The sequence below is a fragment of the Felis catus genome, chromosome E3 (genome assembly GCF_018350175.1).
Source record: "Felis catus isolate Fca126 chromosome E3, F.catus_Fca126_mat1.0, whole genome shotgun sequence".
NCBI lineage: Eukaryota > Metazoa > Chordata > Mammalia > Carnivora > Felidae > Felis > Felis catus.
Window position 1 is genome coordinate 9468668 of NC_058383.1, and position 22288 is coordinate 9490955.

The 22288-nt window shown below is 54.6% G+C and overlaps 1 protein-coding gene across 2 annotated transcripts in view; it reads right to left on the reverse strand.

The window, feature by feature from the left end:
• The window catches only part of POR (cytochrome p450 oxidoreductase), a 62658-nt gene that overhangs the window by 8279 nt on the left and 32091 nt on the right, over positions 1 to 22288 (reverse strand). Inside the window, exons 2-3 of one of the 2 annotated variants that reach the window (XM_045047792.1) lie at positions 20418 to 20608; positions 2321 to 2369 (exon numbers count right to left, since the gene is read on the reverse strand). In XM_045047792.1, the coding sequence (XP_044903727.1) occupies positions 2321 to 2369; positions 20418 to 20596 (228 nt within the window). In that variant the 5' untranslated portion in view covers positions 20597 to 20608. Of the gene's footprint in view, positions 1 to 2320; positions 2370 to 8639; positions 8978 to 20417; positions 20609 to 22288 lie in introns of those variants that run through there. The other variant, XM_045047793.1, reaches the window with a different exon arrangement.

Below are 22288 nucleotides of genomic sequence, written 5' to 3' on the forward strand. Positions count from 1 at the left end.
GTGGACGAGCGGTTGCTTTGGGCTGTGGGTGGGGGTTAGGAATTAGTGGGAAGTGGCTGCTAATGGCTATGGGGTGGCCATCTGGGGTGCTGAAGAGGTTCTAAAGCAGTGGTGATGGTTTGCATAAATCTGGGAAAACGTTGAAAAACACTGAAGGATATGCTTTTTTTTTTTTTTAATCTGAGAGAGCGAGTGCAGTGGAGAGGGGCAGAGGGAGACAGAGAATCCCACGCAGGCTTCTCGCTCAGCACAGAGCCCAACGTGGGGCTCGATCTCATGAACCATGAGACCATGACCTGAGCCGAAATCAAGAATCAGACGCTTGACTGACTGAGCCCCCCAGGCGCCCTGAAGTGTATACTTACTTTAAAAGGGTGACCTGTGTGGAATGCACGCTGTCTCATTAAAGCTGTTACCCCAAATGCATACATATGAAATAATGGCCAGGAAAAGGGGGAGAGTTGTGGGGGTGGGGCAGAGCCCAGCAGTAAGGATGATCAAAATAAGCTTTCTAAAACCTCAGTAACTGAAACTGTAGGATACTGAACACAGAAAGCCAGATCAAAGCACTGGGACAGGAAAATCTAGAAAAAGGTCCAAATACATACGGGAATTATGTATTTGATAAAAGCAGTGGAGAAAAGGCGGGTGCTACTACACGGAACTGAGCGGTGCACAAAAAGGAGCCGGATCCATGCTGCGCGGCTGACGCCGGGATAAACTCCCAGCAGACTGAACGTTAATTATGAACCAAGGAAAAAGTACTAGGAAGCACCAGAAGAAAACGTGCAAGAATTCTTTCATCTCCTTAGAGTCAATGACTCCAAGTCCAGGAGTCGCAGGAAGAACAATAAAGTGCACTGTGTAACTTGTACACACACACACACACAACGCCAGGTGAAAACACAAACTACTAACTGGGGAAAATATCTTTAACTCGTGTCACAAACAAGGGGTTAATCTCCCTAAAATGTTAAGGAATTCCTCGAGAAGGCTCAATCCCAACAGAAAAGTGGGCAAAAGAGTTGACCAGAGAGGGGGCGCCTGGGTGGCTCAGTCAGTGAAGCATCTGACGCTTGGTTATGGTCATGATCTCACGGTTTGTGAGATCAAACCCCAAGTTGGGCTCTGCGTTGACATTGTGGAGCCTGCTTGGGATTCTCTCGGCCCCTCCCCTGCTCTTGCTCTCTCTCTAAAATAAATAAACTTAAAAAAAAAAAAGATTTGAACAGAGAATCCATAAAGAAAGAAATGTTATCATCAGCTACAAAAACCTGCTGAAATGCATTCATAAGGAAAATGCAAATCAGAAGTGCACAGGGATATCCGCTTTTAACCTAGAAAACTGGCACCCCCCCCTCCCCGATTCACCGACTCGGGCGATACGCTCTACTGGCAAGGCTTTGGGGCAACAGGTTTTCTCACACACGGCTAACGAGAGTGCCCTGGTGTGAGCCGGGGTCGGGGGAGGGACAATCTGGCAGCTTCTATCACACTACAAATGCACACACCTCTGGGTCCAGCGATTCTACTTCTGGGATTTTATCGTATTAGCAGATGTGGAAATTGGCCTAGAGTCAGAGCAGCATCGTTTGTAAGAGGTGGAAGTTAGGAACAGTCCGAGTGCCCACTGGCAGGGCAGTGTCCAAACAAATTCTAGGATTCACGGTCACAGGATGAAATCACTACGCAGCTACAGTAAGGAACGAGGGCGGGGTCTCTGAATCGCTAGGGAAGAGACGCCAACATAGATCAGCCAAAAAAAAAAAAAAACACGGTTTATAACCGTGTACGTAATAGGCCAGCTTTTGTGTTTTAAAAAGATGTAAAATGAGAATCTGGGATTTTTCCCCCCGCGGGTGCATTAAGAAGCTCTAGAAGGATCCATAAAATACTAACAACGATGATGAGTGGCAGGAGAGAGGCTTTCCCCTGAATAGTTTGGGATTCTGATCATGCGCATGAGGTACTTTCTCGTAACATGTAACAAACAGAACCGGATCAGGCTGTAGCTGCGCTCCGGCCACAGCTATGTGAGGTCTCCGTCTGCTCGTGGGCAGAGCCTGGACCGGGAGGGAGGACGAGGGACGGTCCCCAGAGTCAGAGCGAGGGGAGACCCTTACAGTCTGGTTTGTTCACCAAGTAAACATCGGAGGGTAAACTGTCCCAGGAAAGCAGAGCACCTTTGACGCTCTGGTTAGATGAGAATGTTCTAGACCGCTCTTCCCTCCGCTCCAGTGAAGCCGGCCTTCTGCTGGACCTCCCTCCCCCGGCTGCCAGGGCCGCGACCCCCCGCAAAGAGCACACGCAGAAAACTCACCGTCTTCTTCATCTTTTCCACAAAGCTGCTGTCTTTGACAGAGGAGGTTCTGAAAAACAGAAGTAGCTGATGGGCAGGGGGCACATGTGGCAGCATGGAGGGGAGCCCCAGCTCCGGCCCGAGCCGCTCTGCGGTGACCACGCCAGCCGCGCCTCCGGCTGGGGGACAGGACCCTGGGCGGGGCCTCCCCGTGTCCTCTACGGCAGGCCCGAAGCCTCTGGAGACACCACCACCTTCAGAGCCAGGACCTGCGGCCCCAGACAGAGGAGAACGAGGGTGGAGGGCTTGACTCCCATCCCGTGCCATCCAGCCAACAGTTCCGATGGCCCGGTCACCCCTCTGATCCCCACAGGCTCCCAGGGCCACAGACCGGGACAGGCAAGTCCCTTCAGAAGCTGTCCCAGCCTCGCCTGACATTCTGCTCCACACTCGGATGCACCGATTTATATGCCGCTCCCTCGTGATGGCCCTCAGCATTCGGTCCCACCGCGGCCTCCAGCCACTTCCTCTGCTGACAGACCCCTGCTCCACCCCTGAACCCCCTTTCCGTCCCCCACACTGGGCCACATTACCTGTTCCCTCCTCTGTGCCCATGGCACCTTCTAAAGCCCCAGACCTCGTCCTCTCCAGAGAGGAGCCCGTCTACTCTCCACTCCCTGCTGCTGGCCTCGTGCCCACTCCCTCCCATTTCCTATCCTTTCCCTTCTCTCTCTCCCTGCCCCAGGCCTGCAGGGCCAGGTAAAGATGCCCAGTGAGCCGCGCCAGGGACTCTCAGGCCTATGCCAGCAAGGTGCAAAAAACATACCTTTCTCTGAACGGCCAATCTTTAGATTGTGTGAAATACAGCCCGTCTAAGATATGGCTGTCTCCATTCAAAACAAAATGAGTAATGGGGCACCTGGGTGGCTCAGTCAGTTAAGTGTCCGACTTTGGCTCAGGTCATGATCTCACAATCCGTGAGTTTGAGCCCCACGTCGGGCTCTGTGCTGACAGCTCAGAGCCCGGAGCCTGCTTTGGATTCTGTGTCTTTCTCTCTTTCTCTGCCCCTCCTCTGCTCTCTCTCTCTCAAATATGAACAAACACTAAAAAAATAAAAATGAAAAAAAACCACGACACGATTAAGGAAATGAAAGGCAAGCCACAGCATGGGACAAGATGTTTGCAACTTATGTCTATCTGACAAAGGACTTGAGCTGAGAATCTCAGGAATCCCTACACGTCAATTAGGGAAAGATGAATAATCCAACGGAAAAACTGTCAAAAGACTTGAACACTTTCCTTTTTATTTATTTTTTTAAGATTTTAAGTAATCTCTACACCCAGTGTGGGGCTCGAACTCACAACCCCGAGATTGAAAGTCATGTGTTCTTCCAACTGAGCCAGCCAGGCGCCCCTTGAACAAGCGCTTTCTGAAAGACAGTCTCTAAATGGCCAAAGGACATATGGGAAGGTGCTGGACGTTAGTAGTAATCAGAGAAACGGAAAACAAAACCCCAGTGAGATCTACTGCACACGCACCAGAATGGCTACCACGGGAGAGATGGAGCCCATCACGTGCAGGCAGAGCTCTGGTGGGGAGCACAGCACGGCCCAGCTGCCCTGGAACACCGTCCGGCAGTATCTCCTTAAACCTACAACCCGGCAATTCAGTCCCTGGTAGACAGCGGGCAGAGCACCTTGGTGCCTGTGCACCAAAAGCTGTGCATAGAAGGTTCCAGCAGCGTTAGACACGCGGGTGCCAAACAGGAAACAACCCTAATGATGTCCATCCGCAGGAGGACAAACAAACAGTGGCACATTTACACGATGGAATATTCTCCACCGCAGCAGTGGAAACCCACAAACGATCGGTACACACACGGGGAGGAGGGAGCCTCAGGGCGTAATGCTGAGTTCGAGGCGCCGGATGCAAGGGAAGGCACCCGTACAACTTTGTTATGCAAGGTCCCCACGCAGGAACAGGAGGCAGGACCCGGGGAGGGACGGCAGGGGCGCCGAGGGTGCTCGAACAATCTGTGCCTTGATCCGGGTGGTGGTTACCCACCCCCGCTCACGTGGCGAGGTCACCCTGTGTGTACCTTTCTGCAGATACTGTATCTCAAGAACACTCGCGCTTACACAATTTGCTCCCCAAATCCACTTTTTCCGGCAACCAAGACCCTCGGGGAGGCAGGGGTGGCAACGAGGTGGAGGGCCGAGCAGCGGCTCTGGAGCCGTGCGATTCCCAGCCTGCCACTTTGCAGCTGCGTGAACTTGAACCTCAGCCAGAACACGGGACCAACAAATACCGCTTCGGAGGCTTCTCCAAATGTCAAACGAAGAAAAAGCACAACAGGCACGCAGCACGCAGTCCGGCAAGCGCAGGCTCTCGGCGGCACCCGCCGCCCACTTTACAGGAAGGCTGCCGGAGGCCTGACTCGCGGTCTGACTCCAAGGTCTTTGCTCTTTCCACTACATCCTGTGGCTTCCTGTGCGCGGGAAAGTGCAATAAAGCGAAAGCGGAGTCAGCACGCACCCGCACGTGCGTGCTCACACACGTGTACACAACCTACAACCGCATAAACGTGGTATCTGCTGGGGCCAGAGGCCTGGAGTCTGTGGAAAGACCTCGGTGAAGGCTGCTTCTAAGGACGCCTCTGCAAAGCTGCTTAGACACGTGATTTTGCAGACATAAAGATAACAGACTTGTTTACGCTCCCCTGGGTTTCTCACTACATTGGCAGCTCCGGGACCAGAGCCACTTTTAGGGCCCCAGAGGGAAATAACATCACCTGTGGGGCCCCAGGGGCGGCAAGGCCTGGCACCCATCTTGGCCACTCCAGCTTCTTCCCTCCACCCCAGAGGCGCCCTGACAGGCAGCTGGGGGCCGGCTGCCCAGACCTCCCACCCGGAGATGGCCCAGCTGCCCAGGAACCCCGAGCAGGCCCTCCCTGACTCCCCGTTACCCCACCCAGCACCCCCTGGGGAAGGCCCACCCCTAAGGGCGGCAGGGCCAGGGCAAGAGCAAGAATGGAGGCCCTCAGGCCGGGCCCCCCCACCCCCCACTCCGACCCGTACTCCAGAAGAATCTGGTGTCTGTCTGGACATCTCGGATCGCATGTCCGACTTCTGTCCCTGCCCTGCCACGAGCAGCCACGTCTTCCCTGCCCTTCCGGTTTACGCTCCGCCTAAGCCAGAGCGCTTGCCACCTGTGCCCACCCGTGCGCTCACACGCATGCTCCCCCAGGACCCCGTGAGGTGAATACAGCAAGGCCCACAGGGTTGGGACTCCCACCGCGGCTCACCTTCTGAGTTCTGAGCTAGGAGAACAGACTGTCTGCATTTCAACATAAATCAAACTCAAATCCAAACTGATGCTTACATATCAGCCAGCTAGGTGAGCGTTTTTGATTAGATACTCTAAGAAAAGAGCAGGCACAGAAGCACATGCAGTTTCCACTTATACGGTGCTGTGGCTGTTCAAGACCCACTGATTGTACGTTTTAAAAAATGGTCAGAAAGATGAAGTTTAAGAGGTGTCAATTTCTCCCCAACTGAAAAGTGGAACAAACTAAATGCATTTAGTTGACACCTAAAAAGCGCGAGGTGACTCAGTTGAACGTCCAACTTTGGCTCAGGTCACGATCTCACAGTTCACGGGTTCAAGCCCCGTGTCGGGCTCTCTGCTGACAACTCAGAGGCTGGAGCCTGCTTCGGATTCTGTATCTCCCTCTCTGTCCCTCCCCCACTGTGCTCTCTCTCTCTCTCTGTCTCAAATATAAACATTAAAAAAATTTTTTTAATACATTTTATAGTTATAAAACTGAGGGCAACTCCAATGTCTAAAAATCAGGGACAGGCTGGACAGGTTACGCAGCACAATATGACACTGTTCACTACTGAACAGGGAAGCGTGGATCGCCTCTATGGGCGTGGAAGGATGTTCTTGATTCACTAAGTGGAAAAAAGCAGGTTATAGGATAATGCAGGCGACACGATCCCGTTTTGTTTAGAAGGGAGGGTACAGAAGCGCACATGTGATGGACGCCTGGGTGGCTCAGTCAGCTGAGCATCCAACTCTTGATTTCAGCTCAGGTCATGATCCCCGGGTGGTGGGATCGAGCCCTGGGTCAGGCTACGTGCTAAGTGTGGAGTCTGCTTTAGATTTTCTCTCTCCCTCTGCCCCTCTCACATGGTCTCTGAAATGAAATTAAATGCATAAACAGTTTTAATAAAAAAAAAGGCCACGCGTGAGCACGTTAAGGATTGTTCTCTCCCCGTGTTGAGCGCCTGGGAGTCTCTTTTGTTTCCTTCTACGGCTGATTTCTACTCCTAACCCCCTCACCCCTGTTCTTCCTACAGTGAACACGTAATGCTTCTGTAATAAGAAAATAAGAATTACATTCTAGGTTTAGAAACGTGCGTGGATATGGACAGATTTGGGAGGTTCCGTCCGATAAGGACAATTGGAATGGCTAAGTCCCGAGGAGAGATGGCGTCAGAGATGCAGGGCTGAGGAACACAGAGGCCTCTGATGCAGAGCGCGTCTCCACCCTGCAGATCCCCTGGGCCTCACCGACCTCCTGCTCACCGTTGCCCTGGGTCGCCCTCCGTCTCTGCCCACAATGCCCTTTCTCTAACTTTGTCCCACGAGCTCCTATGTACCCCATCTCTGAAGACACAACATACATTTTCCTCTTCAGAGCACCCTGTTTGTCACCACCTTCAATAGGGCACAGGCCTCGGTTCAGGCCCTCGACTCCATGTTCGCGACTCATGGCTCCATCTGAGGCCTGGGGGGGAGCTGTCGGGGCCTCGGCACTGGGCACCGTGCCTGGCACTGGGCACGGCCTCTGGGGCGTCAGGCCTGAGAGGCTGTTGGAGGGGTCAGGGTCTGCCATCAGCAGAAAAGCCAACTCTTGTCTCTTCTCAAGGACTGAGGTTTCCATAGAAGCCGCATCTGAAGAAGGGGGGCTTGAAGACACGAGGGGTGCCCTGCCGCCCTGAGTGCCTCCGCCTTCCGAAGGCCTCCCACCAGCTAGGGGAGAGACAGGCTCCGAGGGCCATCATGGAGGAGGGAAGGGCCCAGCCCTCCGAAGGGGAGGAGGCTCCAGTTTGAATCCTGGATCCGCCACCAACTGGGCCTGTGGTGGCATCGCAAGGCCTTGGACTTCTCTTACTGAAAACATTGAATCTTGGCTTCTGCAACGTCCCCTCCCTGTTCCTCATACAGCATTGGGAGTGTGGTTAACTCTCAGGGATAAAGAGGGTGTTCCCTAGAAGAGAGCCACCTGGGTCACTCTGTAATTTCAAAAACGCCCAGTGGCACAAAGTGGCAAGTGCTAAGACCAAAAGGGGGGACCAGACAGTCCACCCACAGGGCATCTGCAGAAACCGGGAAAGGCCTCCCAGAAGGGCTGGGCTCTATCCTCAGACAGAAAACAGATCCCAAGGGAAAGCCACGGAAACTGGGCAGCTGACAGGCTCTTGGATGAGGCCCGTGCAGCCAGCGGGGAGCTCAGCCCTGGCGGCCCAGGGGTGCGTGGCCTCTGACCCAGACGCACGGGGCCGGAATGCCAGGCTGGCGGCTCTGGGAGCCGAGGGGCCCTCCAGGTCTGGCTGAGAATGTTCGAGGCGGGGAGAGATGGGCTAGCCCTCTTGCCCCTAGAGGAAGTTCTCCCAAGAAGCCTGAGCACCTCTGTGCTTCAGCCCCTGGGAAAGGAGGCATGCTCCCATCTTTTCCCCTTGGCTTCAGGGCTGGCTTCCAGAGATCGGGGGCAGATCGCACCCCATGGGGGGAAGGGAAAGCCGAGGACCCTAAGGAAGACCCCTTGCCTCCAGTCATTGGCCCGACATGACACGGTACAGTTTCCTACTGATCACATGTGGCCTCGAGGAACAGCAGAATCCACCCTTCCCACCCCCACCCCCACCTCCCGCAAAGCCCTGATGCCAGGCTCAAGGTGGCAGAGTTCACCTGCTTGGCCTGTGCAGGTCCACACCTGAGCACCCTCAAAAAGTCTAACCCAACCTGACAGCTTCATCCTGGGATGTGCCCCTGGAACCTGATCTTCCCCAGCTGGAAGACTCGGTGACTGGGGCCTTCCTGGTTTCCAGTCCAAATCCCTTCCTTTGGAAGTGGGGAAATGCAGCCTGCAAGCCAGGACCAAAGGGGCTGATGGTCCTATGCCCTGCTGAGCCCCCCTGGGGACTGCTCCAACTCTGCTGGTCAACTCCACAGGGCACCCTCCTCATGCATCTGGGGCGTCCCTGTCCAGGAAGGGGCCCCCTCCCGAGGGGCATCGGCGTGGTCTGCAGCAGAGACACATCTGGAACTGACCTCAAGGTTGGCTCGTCCCGCGGAGAGGAGTACGTGCACCCCATGGTTTCTCTCCCGACCCCGGGACTTAAGGGAAGAGGCAGCTTCCGGCTGTCTCCGGGAAACAGGCAGGGAGCCTGGGGCTAGGAAGTCGGGCTCTGTCCATCTCTCCGCAGTGCTGGCGGGGCCGGCAGCCTGGCCCGGGTCTCTAAAAGTTCTCCCCAGCCCTCTCGAAGTGTCTGCTGAGCCCCCTGCCTACGTCTGTCCCCACGGGCGCAGGCAGGGCTTGGGACTCCAGCCTGAGACCTCCCGTGATCCCCTGCGTTTGGGCGTACACCCCTCCTCCTTCTGTATGGACCGAGGGAAGGAGAAAACCTTTCCAACCCCGACTCGGGTCTCCTTGGTAACTGTTTATATCGGAGTCCTTTCTCCCTACTTCCTCCCCCTTTCCCAATTAAAAAAAAAAAAAAAGGGAAGTCTTGAGGCTGAATAGAGCTCTTCTAGACACCAGAAGGCAGCTGTGCAGGTTGCTATGGCTGGGCTGTCTCTCCACAAAGGAAGCGGCATTGATCCCGCTGCCAGGGCGCCTCAGGATCACATTAAATTAGTTCTGGTTCCTGTCTTCCTCCCCACAAAAGAACTATGGGCAGCAGAGCCCAAGATGTGGGGCCCAGGTCACCTGGGAGCAGCATGTATGCAGAGGGCAGGCCTGCCCCCCACAAGGTGGACCCCACGTTCGCTGCGGAGACATTTCCTCCCGGCGGCGGGGGGGTGGGGGTGGCGGGGGGCAGCCCATCAGAGGCCCCCCAGGACAAAAAGCCAGCAGAGGAGATGGCAGCTGGGTCGGGCTTGGAGCCCAGAGACCACGCGGGTCCAATTAGAATTTTCTACTCCCAAATTGGGAGCAGGAGTCTCTCCATCCAAGCTTCAGAAGTCAACTGCGGGATGCACGAAAGGGAGGGCGGATGAAAGCACTGAGTCACTTGCATGAAGATGAACCAAGATGTCCCCGGGGTGATTCATTTCCTTTCCAGTCCCGGCAACACGCAGAGGAGTTTGGAAAACTCCGACTCGAGTGTCCTTTTCTACAGCACGGATTTCTCCTGAGACTCTCCCCTGCCCTTGGCGACACACGAGGCAGCCAGGCAGCCGCTGTGGAACAGCTGCCTTCTGGGGCCGGTGTGGTGGCCGGTTCTCCACCCCCAGGGGCAAGGAGCCTGCCACCAGAGAGGGGTGAGCGGGGGCAGGCCAGCCAGGGCTGTGGCTGAAAGCAAACGGTGTCCAAGAGCCGCCTTTTGTGAATACGAAGTGATTCCCCGGAGCTTAAATAAGAACCAGCAGGTGAACAAGGGCAGATCAGCAGGGGGCACCCCGGGAGGACACTGCCACCAGCAGTGGCTGCCCTCTGGCAGGTGGGAGGTCATGAGTCAAAGCCAAAGCAGGGAATGGGAAGTATAACTTATTGAGTGCCTACTGTATGACAGTTAGTATTCAAGGAACTCTATACTGTATTTCATTTAACCTTCCTCACCCTGCCAGATGGGCTCTTGGATTTCACAGCCAAGGGCAGCGAGGCTCCGGGCACAGTGGGAAGCCAACTCCGGGCCTGTGGAAGCCCAGAGCCACAGCAGCGCACGGCCGCCCCCATGAGCAGAGCAGACTGTGTGCCCCCATCCCACCCCATGGGGCCAACCACCGCTGACAGGAGTCACCAGGCACGCTCAGAGAGCACACTTCCCGGCCCCTCCCGGGGATCCTCGGCCCTTGTCATTTGGCATGTTCGGAGGCTCGAGGGGGCTGCCGTTTCCTTCAGGGACATCCTACCATATAGCCTTCAACGCGTATCCACCAACACGCACATCAGGCCTCCACACCTGCCGTGCGTGGCCCAGGTGGCCTGCCTTCCCAACACCGTGGGGCAGCACGCTGGCCTCTCCCTTCCAGCCCTACAGACCCCCGGGGCGGTGACTCTGGAAGACTGGGTGCGGGCAGGGTCAGCGCTCTTGTGCAGGAGAGCGAGAGAGACACTGAGGTCCACGGCCCTGCTCGGGGTTGTTCGCCAGTGACAGTGACAGAGAGAAGTCATCCTCTGCTCAGATGCCTTGTCTCTTGTCTCCATCGGCTTTGCCATTTGCAAATGGAGATGAGAGCTCTGTTTTACAAAAGCCCCAGCCCAGAACCCTTTCTCTGCAGCGCTGACACCTTCTGTTCTGCGTGCGCTGTTCTCCTCGGAACCTCAGGCCCCTTGCCAGTGCCCGCCGGTCAATGCCAGTGCCACTGGGCGACCTTCCTCCAAGCCACTCTAGCTGCTCTCAGGACTCTGCCCCGGTTCAGTCCTTCCCTTGGGTCCCCTTTAGTGTCAGATAAAACCCACCCCGGGGAAGGCCCGAGGCCCTGTAACATTTACCCCCAGCCTTTTCTCTCCTGTCTCAGCTCGGTGACCCCTGACCCCCACTGTGACTCCCAACCCACTAGTAACCCTGATGCTCTCCATGACCCGACCCCCTCCATCAACCTCAGTCCCCTCCACGAGCCCCAATGCCTCCGTGACCCCCAACTCTCTTGCTGACCCCCGACTCCTTCATGATTCCCAATTCCGTCAGCAACCCTCGACTCCCTTCATGACACCTAACTCCCTCAGGGACCTCTACCTGGGCTCTGGCAGACACACCATTGCCAGCGGAGCCCTGGCTTCTGCACACGTCTCTGCTCTGTGTGCCCTGCTCTGTCTGTGCCACGGACCCTCGCCGACGTCCGCCTGTCTATGCCAACACCAGCTTTCTACTTAGCCTCCCAGACTCAGTTTGGGGGCACCTCAATCCTGACGTGCCCACCCATGGAGGGCTGACCCTCTTCTGCATTCCCACCGCCTCTAGCAACACTCCTCTCTCCCACATGCACGAGAGCCCCCAAGGACACTGCTTACCCCTGCGCCCTGGTGCCTGGCACAGAGAGGGAACCACAGGCAGTGAGCACCGGGTGCTACTCAGCGAGGTCGAGAGGTCCACGCCTTCCCGGACAGGCCACCTTTGGAGTTGTAGGCACAAGGCAGAATGGCAAAGCCACTCCGGTCTCATCAGGGGACAGGGAGGAAGGAAAGGCAGTAAAGCCGCTCACGGTCGGGGGGGGGGGGGCAGTGGAAAACCCAGGTCTGCGCTTGCGGGGGCGGCGTGAATACCCCAGAGCCCCTCTTCTCGCCACTTCCCGACGGCGGGAGGCTTCAGGCACTGTCCACCCTCCGCGTCCACAGAAGCCTATTCTACACACTCTCCTCTTTGCACAACTCCTGTGTGTTTCTATTTTCACCTTCGGCAGAGCCAAGGACGTCTCTCTAGCAAGAGTGACCCTGAACTGGATGCGGACGAAGTCCGGCACCCGCCAGACGCAGGCGGATGGAAACGAAGTTGGCGGCCTCGGCTCCTGGATTTCCTGGCCCTTCTGTCGAGAGCAAGCCCCCAGATAAAGATCACATAGGAAAATGAGCTCCTCTGTGGCTTTTCAGAAGCAAGCCCCAGTGGGATGGAATGGGCAAAATCCAGACTGTGGGAAACTGAAACAAACGATCTGGTTCTGGAACAAAAACGCTGCAGGGAAAAACCAGGGATGGAGGGGAAGCCTGTTCAGTGAGAGACTTCCTGTCATGGTGAGGAGAAGCCAGGCCCCGAAGGCCATAGCCACGTAATTCCATTCACATGACATTTGGGAAAAGGCAAAAGTACAGGGACACAAATAAGATCATGGTCACTAGAGGTGGGGGTGGGTGGGTATTAACTGCAAAGGGACACAGTGGGGGGAGGGGGTCACGGGGACTTTGGGTAAAAGGAATTTATTCAAAGTCCCTCCCCCTCCCCCCCAATCAACACTTAAAGACAAAACTCACAGGTGTCTGCACTTGGCCCTAACTCTGTTTTTCTAGGTCAAGGTGCCCTACATTCTCAGAAAACAGACCCCAACTACAAAATGTATTCTCCTCTAGCCTGACTACAATCTGCATCCCAGATGAGCACCCCCCCCAAAACCTGCCACTTTCTGTTCTGCCTGGCCAAGAATCAAGCCCCTCCCCATAACCTCCCCTCCCCCGCCCCGGGCGCAGCTGCGACCCTTATCACATCCTTAAAACAAAAAACGCTTACAAGGTCCAGCCCGACCAACCGGGGGTGACACCTCTCTTGACGTCTGGCCCCTCTCCTCCCTTGGCGAGTGAATAAGCTCTGTCCTGCTTGTTGTCCCGCTCTTTGTGCAATTCTTTGCCGCCCACCATCACCGGCCACCCTAACACGTGCAACGTTCTAGATCTTGATCGTAACACTGGCTGCACAACCGCATACCTCTGTTAGGACTCATCTGCACATAAATTATACCTCCACATACCTGGCCCTCCGAGGGAGGGAGACTTTTAAGATTTATTTATCAACGGCAGGGCAACTGCAATCTTGTTTAGATCCTGAATTTTTGACGAAGTGTGAAAAAAATAGATACGTATCGGTCAACCGGGGAACGACAAACAAACGCTCCGGGGTGCCTGAGAGTCCCGAAGCTTGCCGCTGGCTCTCAGGGGCGTGAGGACAATGGCAGAGAGTTGTGTTCAAAAAGGAGAGGAGAAGACCGAACTATTTTCACCTTTCACATGAAGTGTTTCCAACTTGCTAAGAAATCCTGATTCCTTTATTCAGATCCACATATGACTAATTATGAAACTGGACTGCTTTAAGATAAGCCAGGAGCAGCGGGGACGGGAGGAAACGAGCCCCCACGGCGGGTGGGGGGCTGTGTTCACATCTTCCGGGCTCTGTCCTTTGGCGTTTGTTCGAAACGTTCCGCAATAAAAGGCTCTGTTTTTCTTTCAAGCACTCTCAGGCGCCAGACGTGAGGCCAGAGGTGTGTGTGGAGGCCACTTGGGCGCTTCTTGCCTCCAGCAGAGCAGAGGAGGAGCCCAGCGGCCCGGGCTGGGCCGGGCTGGCCACCTGCTCAGCTTTACCACCACTGGCGGGCGTCACCGTGGGGCCAGAGCCTCGGATTCTTTTTCAAGAGAAGCTGAAAGTCTGGGTTTGATGTGCCACCCTTTTCAACGTTCTAATTTCAAATAACGTCGTAATTTAAAAATGTCAAACCCCCTTGGGGCGCCTGGGCGGCTCAGGCCTCTGGAGCCCGCTTCCGATTCTGTGTCTCCCTCTCTCTCTGTCCCTACCCCGCTCACAGTTCTCTTTCTCTCTCAAAAATAAACATTAAAAAAAAAAAATTTTTTTTTAATTAAAAAATACATAAATGAAATAAAATAAATAAAAAAATGTAAAACTCCCGTGTAAGCCAAGGTCAGCCTGTGGGCCACTTTGCCCAAGAGGCAGCCACAGGCACACGTTAGTGCTAGTCCACCAGTGGACCCGGACAGCAATGGGACGCTGTCTCTGCATCATGGGAGGCAGAAATACAAATGGCCATGCGACAAGAGGGGTGCTCCACGCAGAGCGCTGTGTTACGTGTGCGAGCAAAGTGGGGGCTCCGGGGGGGTCCTGGAGCTTCAGACTCCCGTGGGAACCATCACACCCCGGGTGCCCTGCGACTAAGAGCTGCCCTAGCGTGGAATGCTCTGTCCAGAGGCACAAGCTGAGTGAAGGCTGAGGACTAAGCGTGAGTGGATGGCAAGGAGCCACTTTCGGAATTATTACCACCGTCACTAAGAGAACGTGCTGCTCTCCTGAACAAGCCTTTAATTGCTATTAATATAACTCAGAAGATCTCCCTGGGGTAAACAACTATGTTTGTGGATTAAAGGCTCAATACTGAAGGGCACCTGGGTGGTTCAGTTGTCTGAGCGTCCGACTTTGGCTCAGGTCATGATCTCACGGTTCGTAAGTTTGAGTCCCACATCAGGTTCGCTGCTGTCAGCGCAGAGCCCGCTTCGGATCCTCTGTCCCCCTCGCTCTGCCCCTACCCCACTTGCACACATGCGTGCACGCTCTCTCTCTCTCTCTCTCAAAAATAATAAATATTAAAGAAATAAAAAAATAAAAGGCTCAATACTGTAAAGTGCCAATTAATTTATAGATTTGATCCAATCCCAACTAAAACCCCAGCAGGGTTTGTTTTCTCCCCGCTTTGGTTTTGGTGGACATTGACATTCTGGTCTAAAAGTTACATGGAATGTCAAGGGCCTGAAGAAGACAAAAGAATCTTAGAAGAGAACAAAGCTGGGGGGCTTGGCCTACAGATATCAAGTCCAGAGTGACTATGGGATCACAGAAAATGGAATAGTGTGGTCCCGATGAAGCAACAGAAAACAGATCCATAGGACAGAACAGTCTAGAATCTGACCCGCATACAGACAGTTACCTGATTTATATCACCAGTGACACTGAAGGGCAGTGGGAAGAGAATGGCCTTTATAATACCTCGTGCTGTGTCCAGTGGATGGATATCCGACGGGGGAAAAATGAACCTCGAAGCACCACACAAACTTGCCAAAGCCAAGTCAACGTCAGCTGCATGGAGGTCTAAGTTTAAAGGCTACACCAAGGAAGCTTTCAGAAGGAAACATAAAGAGAACGTTTTTTAGGACCGTGGGATAAGTTACGATTTCTTAAACTGGACACAGAAACATCAACCGTCGAGGTTTAAGGTCAACCAAAAGGTTGAGGAATTGGGCTAAGTGTAAGTCAAGCACTTCCGCTCATCAAAAGGCACCAGTAAGAGAGTAACGAGCAAGTCACAGAAGCGAGATCGTATCTGCGGTGCATTTATCTAACAAAGGCCTCATATCTAGACTATAAAGAACCCTGGCAAATGAACAGGGCCACCAACCCAGTGGAAGAAACGGGCAAAGTCTTGAGCAAACAGACGTTCACAAAGGTATCTAAATGGCCAATAAACATTATGACAGACAAGGTCGTAGGTCTTCAGGGAAACGCAAATCACGACAGGATGCTACCGCACGCCTTTGGGTGGCTACGATAAAAAAGGTGATAAAAGTAAGCGTGAGGAGGGGACGTGCCCATGACCTGCCAGTGCCACGTCACAGCACACACGGAACAGAAACACGGCCTTATGGGGACTAAAACACACCTACCAGAATGTTCACGGTAGCACTGTTTGCAACTGTTCTCCCGACCAGGAACCGTCGAAATGTCCGTCATCATCAGAAAGAATAAATCACAGATTATTCACAGAATGGAATACCAAATGCGACCAAAGAACTCCACGTAAACCTCAGAGTGCATGCTCCGTGACACAGACAACATGGGGCCATTTTGGCTACACACGTCCTTCAAACCGTGCACTACGACCCGTGTCCTTCTGTTTGCGTGTTATATACACTTCAGCAAAAAGGTGACGGACAAAACAAAACAGTCCTTCCAGAACTGACCTTCCCTCTGACCCTCCCTGGTCTCTTGCTCCTCGCCTCCCCCTGTCGGCCACGGGGACCAGAGAGACAGAGGAGTGGCGAGTGGCCGCACCCTGCTACCCACAGCTCATGCTCAGCCTTAACACGAGAAACAAAAGCCTAAGAGAAAAAGCCAGTGTCTTCCTTCTAGCGGCCTGGCCTCTCTTCTCTAGTCACCCCATCCCCTGCTGCTTGCAAAGGGTCCAAATCTCTACACTTTGGGTTTTGCTCTGCTCCCTTGCTCCGCCTACGCCCAGAGGCATCCTGTCTCCCCGTTTCCCAAACCTGCTCTGAGCAGCTGCCTGGTGCAGACTCTTCACGCCCAGCCAGGCCCGCGTGTCCCATCAACTGTGCCCTCACTGTGCGAGCCCCGGGACTCCCTTTTCTGGCCTCCCCATCTCTCTCGGGCCCACGTCCTGTAGCGCCCCCCACCACCTGCCTCCCGACGACCCTCCATCCGCCCCCCACGCAGTCCACGAGGGGCCCTGCTGAAATCAGGCAGCGTGGCGAAGGGGGAAGTGTGGCTTGTGGAGTCTGCAGGTGTGGCTTGATAAGCTGGCTCTGCGACTTGCAAGTGACGTGACTTGGGCAAACTCCGAGGCTACTTGCATCTCAGCTTCCTCATCGGCAAAGTGGGGTAATAAACCCTTCCTTGTAGGGCTCTTGTGAGACAGGATGTGATATTAATAGTAAGGATAAAAACAATAATACGTGCCATTCAAGGGCAAGGCCATGACCAAGAGCACCAGGACCTGGGCAAAGCGCTCACTGATGATGTCATTTCAGTGTCAGCCCCATGAGATAAGGACGCTTATCGTTTCCAGAGCACAGACATAAAAAAGATTAAGTCACGGCCAACGTCTTCACGTGCCTTCTAGGTGATGGAGGCAGGACTAGAACCTTTGTCACCCAACTCTGGGCCCTAGAACATACCCCCTGCACTGTGAGGGGGTCCCCTGCGGAGGGTACACATGACCCGGCCCCAGCAGGCTTCCACATGGTATATCGAGGGACAAGAGGCCCTGTGGAGCGAGCAGACACTGAAACAGGAAGGCTGAAACTTTAGGATTACGAAGAGGGAAGGGCAGTTCTAGCATCCCTGCAAAGAGACAGAATCTACAAACTTTAGGCTTTTGGTTTTATTTCAGGTCCATCTCATGGGGCTGGAGAGGTGACGGGGAGGACGGTGGCTCCATGTGCTCCTATGGCACGCCCACATCCTCTCTTGGAGTGCGGTGGGACATCTCCGCTTTACAGACAAGGAAACTCAGGGCCACTGGAAACTGGGACCCGGACACTGATCCCTTATCTTGAGTACCACATTCCCCCCCACAAAATACTTTCCACCCCAGGAAGGCACCTGGCTGGACCAGCCCCGGATGCAAGAGGCCGTATTCCTGCTCGCCTGCCGGTCCCTCCCGCTGGCCCTCTGCGGGCAAAGCCCTCTGAGCCTCGGGATGTGGCAGCACCTTCTAGGACCTGCTCAACACCACCTCCCTTGGCACACCCTCCTGCCCCCTCTTTCTCAGAGTTCCTGGAGCCTGTGTCTCCTGGCCTGGCCCTGAGACTTCCCAGCCACGCCCTGCCCAGTGTGCCGGGCTGTCGCAGGGGCCATGCTTAGGCGATGCACACAAAAGCATTTCATAAAGCATTTCTACAAGTACCTCTCAATGTCCTGACGGCTCAGTTCTGTTAATGTAAACACCACCTTTGTCTTCTTGACACAAAATACACTCTGACAGACTCAGCAGCCACCAGCATCAGGAACGTACTAGGTGCCGTCACCTCCAGCACCTCACTTAATGCTCACACGAGCCCCAGGAGGTGGGGTCATTCCCCTCCTGAGGGGAAAACTGAGGCAAGGTGAAGGGAGGACCTCACCCAGGATGTGAGCTTGAGCACAGGGACTTCCTCTATTTTATCTGTGGCTACCTGGGACAGAGCGGGGCCTCAGTGGATATCTGCTGAGCTTTCGGCAAACAGGAAACTAATGTCTTGTCAGTGGTACAAGAACTGAGTCCTTTGAATATCTCCTGTGATGCTTGAAGACCGTAACTTTTCCAGGGGAGACAATGGTTACCAAAACTTGGAGAGGGAATTAGGAGGGGATGTGACCCTGAGCGCCCAGCCTGCCCAGCCTGGGGAATCCTGGCCCCGAGTGTGTGAAACCACGGCCTGCACCTGAGACCCACTCCCGGCAGGACTCAGGGAGCCCCGAAGGGCAGGGCTGGGCCCCAGGGCTCCCTCAGCACAGGGCCTCACTCAAAGCTGCCTGCAGGTGTCCAGGGTTGGAGTTTGGGTAGAACATAGCCGACAGCGAATGTGAAGAAGTGACCTGACTGCAGGAAGGATTCGGAACTCAGTCTTGGGGGGACAGTGGTTTCGTCACCATATCGCTCCTTCACTGTCATGTTTTTATAGCTAAAAACCATCTGTACTCTTAATATTTTCATGAAGCTAATTTACCTTTGCACTTAAACTTCTTACAAGGAAGCTTTCTGGAAGGTTGAAAAACATCAGTAAAGTAAAAATATGGGGGCACCTGGGCAGCTTAGTTGGTTAAGGGTCCTACTCTTGGTTTTGGCTCAGGTTTATGAGATCGAGCCCCATGTCAGGCTCTGTGCTGACAGTGAGGAGGCTGCTTGGGATTCTCTCCTTTTCTCTCTGTCCCTCCCCTGCTTACGCTCTCTCTCTCAAAATAAACTTAGGAAAAAAAAAAACATTAAAAAACAAACAGTGCCATTAGTAAACTCAAGCCGGAGACTGTGTGTGATATCGTGACTTATAATAAATACGAATTTGGGTTTTGTACTGTTTCTGGCACAGAGCTCCTAAAACCCTTGGCATTTCCTAAGTGATAAAAACAATAAAGGTGTCTTCCTTTCCTCATAACCAGCCCCTTTCAGCCACTCTGGAGTTTATGTGAATAAAGCAATTTCTGGAAAGCCCTGAAGGATGGGGCTGGTTGCCAGGGGGAACCAACCATGTGGTCAGAGGGTGTGAATTTCCAGGCCTGCTGCTGACCTCCGGGGAGGGGGGGACTGGTGGGTGAATGAACCCCCAGCGGCAGATGATTTAATCAGTCGCACCTACACCTACATTAAAACCCAAGAGCACAGGGTTTGGAGAACTTCAAGTGTCAGGCTGCTGAACACTTCCTTGGAGGTGCTGGGAGGGTGGCACCCCCACCGAGGGTGTAAAACTCCGCAGCTTTCCCCATACCTTGCCCTCTGCATCTCTTCCATCTGGCTGTTAAGGACTTCTTTCTTTCTTTCTTTTTTTAATGTTTATTTCTGAGAGAGAGAGACAGAGCAGGAGCTGGAGGAGGGGCAGATGTCACCATAAAGCCCGACGTGCAGCTTGAACCCATGAACCGTGAGACCACGGCCTGAGCCGGAGTCGGACGCTTAACCAACTGAGCCACCTAGGCGCCCCTGGCTATTACTGCCTTCTATCCTTTAAAATAAACTGGTAACCTTGTAATAAGGAAACTGCTTTCCTGAGCTCTGTGAGCCACAGCAGCCAATGAATCAAACCTGAGGAGGCTGGTTTCTAGCTCTGGTTTCTAGCTGATAAGTACAGGTGATGCTGGGACTTGAGACTCGTGTCTGAAGCTGGGGGCAGTCTTGTGGGACCGGGCCCCCCACCCGGAGGACCCGAGGCTAACTCCAGGCAGACGGTTTCACACCTGGAGGCATCCGAAGGGTGTGCAAGAACTCCCCATACATCTGGTCACAGAACTATTCTGTGCGGGTCTCGAGGAGAAGAGAAAACCAGTTTTCCTCCTCTGCTGTCGCCCCCAAAGCTCTAAGCTTGAGGCTACTCTCTTCATTTGAAAAGGGAAATTGGCAAGCGTTAGGTGGTAAAGATGCATCAGCACCAAACTGCAACCCTGTCCGTGTCAGTGATGCAACCGGACGGAAAGACAGAGAGCTGCGCCTCCCGACGTGGTCCTTTGCCAATAGCCCCGCTACGACCCATCTGTTCACAAAACTGTCACAGACAGAAAGATCACGGGCCTGGGGTCAAACGTGAACCGGGTGCCGGCTGCAGCTCTGCCCTGTGCTAAGGACCTCGGGCAGTACTTGTAGTGCCCCTGAACCTCAGCTTATCTACCTGTGAAATGGCACCTTGTACTCTGGTCCCTGTGAGGTGCCAAGGAGAGATTCGAACAAGCGGACAGACGTAAAAGAACCTCGTAAACCCTAACGTGCTGTGGAAACACGAGGGGTTAGGCTAAGGGAGCTCTGAGGCACAGGCCACCGATAAGGCGATGTCCCCGACTGAGCCCCAGATGCGGCAAGGCCACCTGCACCTCTGTCGCCTGGCTCTCTCCTGACCGAGGTCTGAGGACAGGGCACCGCTGGGACTGATGGACGGGCTCTGGAACGCAGAGAGGGATCTGGAGCACAGTCACTTACACTGGCTGAATTCTGGTGAACTCGGGGATTTCGTCTTTTTTCTTTCTGAAGAGGAACCAGTAGGTCAGGAGGCCCACGATGAGTGAAAACAGAATCATGTCCGTCATGCTGAAAAGAGACACTTCTTCAGCCACTGTCTCAGACACTGTGGCGCTGGCATCCACGTTGGAATCCCCCATGGCGAGAGGAATCTGCAGGGAGAGAAAGGGACACGTATGAGCAGGGAGAAGTGGGGTCTGCCTGAGGCCCACGGGGGCGCACCCCCACCCCTCAAAGCTTCAGCCTGGGTCTCAGGGCCCCAAGGGCTACAGCAGCAGGCAAGGCACCGGGGCAGGAGCTGCTGGCCCCTCGAAGACACAGCTGCAGCTTTGGGTGGAAACTAAAATATTAAATGGCCCAGGAGTCCAAGGACCCAGCTGGGACTGGGGTCCCTGCAAACAGAGAACAGAAGCCACAGGCTCCCAGGGACACCGAGCCTCCTCCAGCCCCACATGGGCTTGGTTCCACATGAGAACGGGGACCATTTCGAGGCAAATGTTTTCCCCAACTGTGTGACAGGCCTGGGTGGCCCTAAACCCTGCACATTCCAAAGGCCTCCAGGGCTGGCCCTTGGACGGCTGCTGGGAAATCACTTCTGAGCCCTGGGAAGACGCCGCCTGATGAGCGTGGACCTTACAGAGGGTTTACTGAGACGCTGGGCCAGGCTCAGATGGTTCACGTTAACCATGCCATTCAGGATGAAGGGCTGGGGTTCTGGACTGCATCGTCTGGGTTTGACGTCCGGGATGCGGGAGACAGGGTAGATGAGGTTAGCGATGCGGCGCTCCACGCCTGCTAGGCTGACTCCCATACAAACCCCACACATGAAGGCGGCCGGTGAGCCCCCCTGGTTGGTAACACTTTATACGTGTCGCCACGCGTCGTTGCTGGGAGTGTTAAGCCCTGGCTGCTGACTCCAGCGGGCAAGGCCAACTGGAAGCTCGTGCCTGGTTTCTGCCGGACTCGGCCTACGGAGCCTTCTCCTTTGCTGGTTTCTGTCTGTGCCATAATATCCTTCTGCCATAATAAACTGCAACAGGGGGTGAGAGAGCTTTTCTGAGCCCTGTGAGTCCTGGCGAATCATGGAGCCTGACAGTGGTCCCGGGGACCCTCAGCACACCAACCTCATTCGTTCCCTGGAAAGATGCCCCCCCTGGTCCTGCCACCACTGAAACCCGGCAGAGAGGCAGGTCCGAGTCCACAAAGGGCAACGTGGGGAACCTGAAAGCCCGGCAGGACGCTTCTGCCACTTATTGAGGCTGAGCTCACCTCTGCAACCTCGTCACTCGATTTTGCAATTGCCGCTGTTAACCAAGTGGGCAGCTCTCACCACTACCAGGCTTCCCAGCCTCAGCGGGGAAAGCCTTCGTCACATCTCGGCAGCTCAGGCACGCGAGATTGCCTCACATCTGCCTTCCGCTCGCTGTCCCGGCCGCTGGGAAACAACTCCAGGGTTGGCCCCCGCAGCCGCTCTGGCATCCGAGGGCCCCGGCACCAGCTCTGCCCTTCTGGGGCCTGTCGGGCACGGGCCACTCAGAGCAGACTCTTGGGCTCAGCTGTCTGCTTTTTCGTTCATCTGAGGTGCTTTTCTAATGACTCAGTTCCTGCGATCATCATATTTGATATATTTCATATTCAAGGATGAACTCATGCACGTTGAAGATTTATTCAATGTTCGTTCTGCACGTCCTCCTGGCCAACCCTGCCAGTGTGGTCTGGCACACCCACAAGTCTTCTGTCTGCCAAGGTCTCACAGAACCATGGAGGGAGAGGATCCGTCCCACAGGGTCATGCCGTGCAGACCCTCGGAGCCCGGCTGACACAGAAAGCCC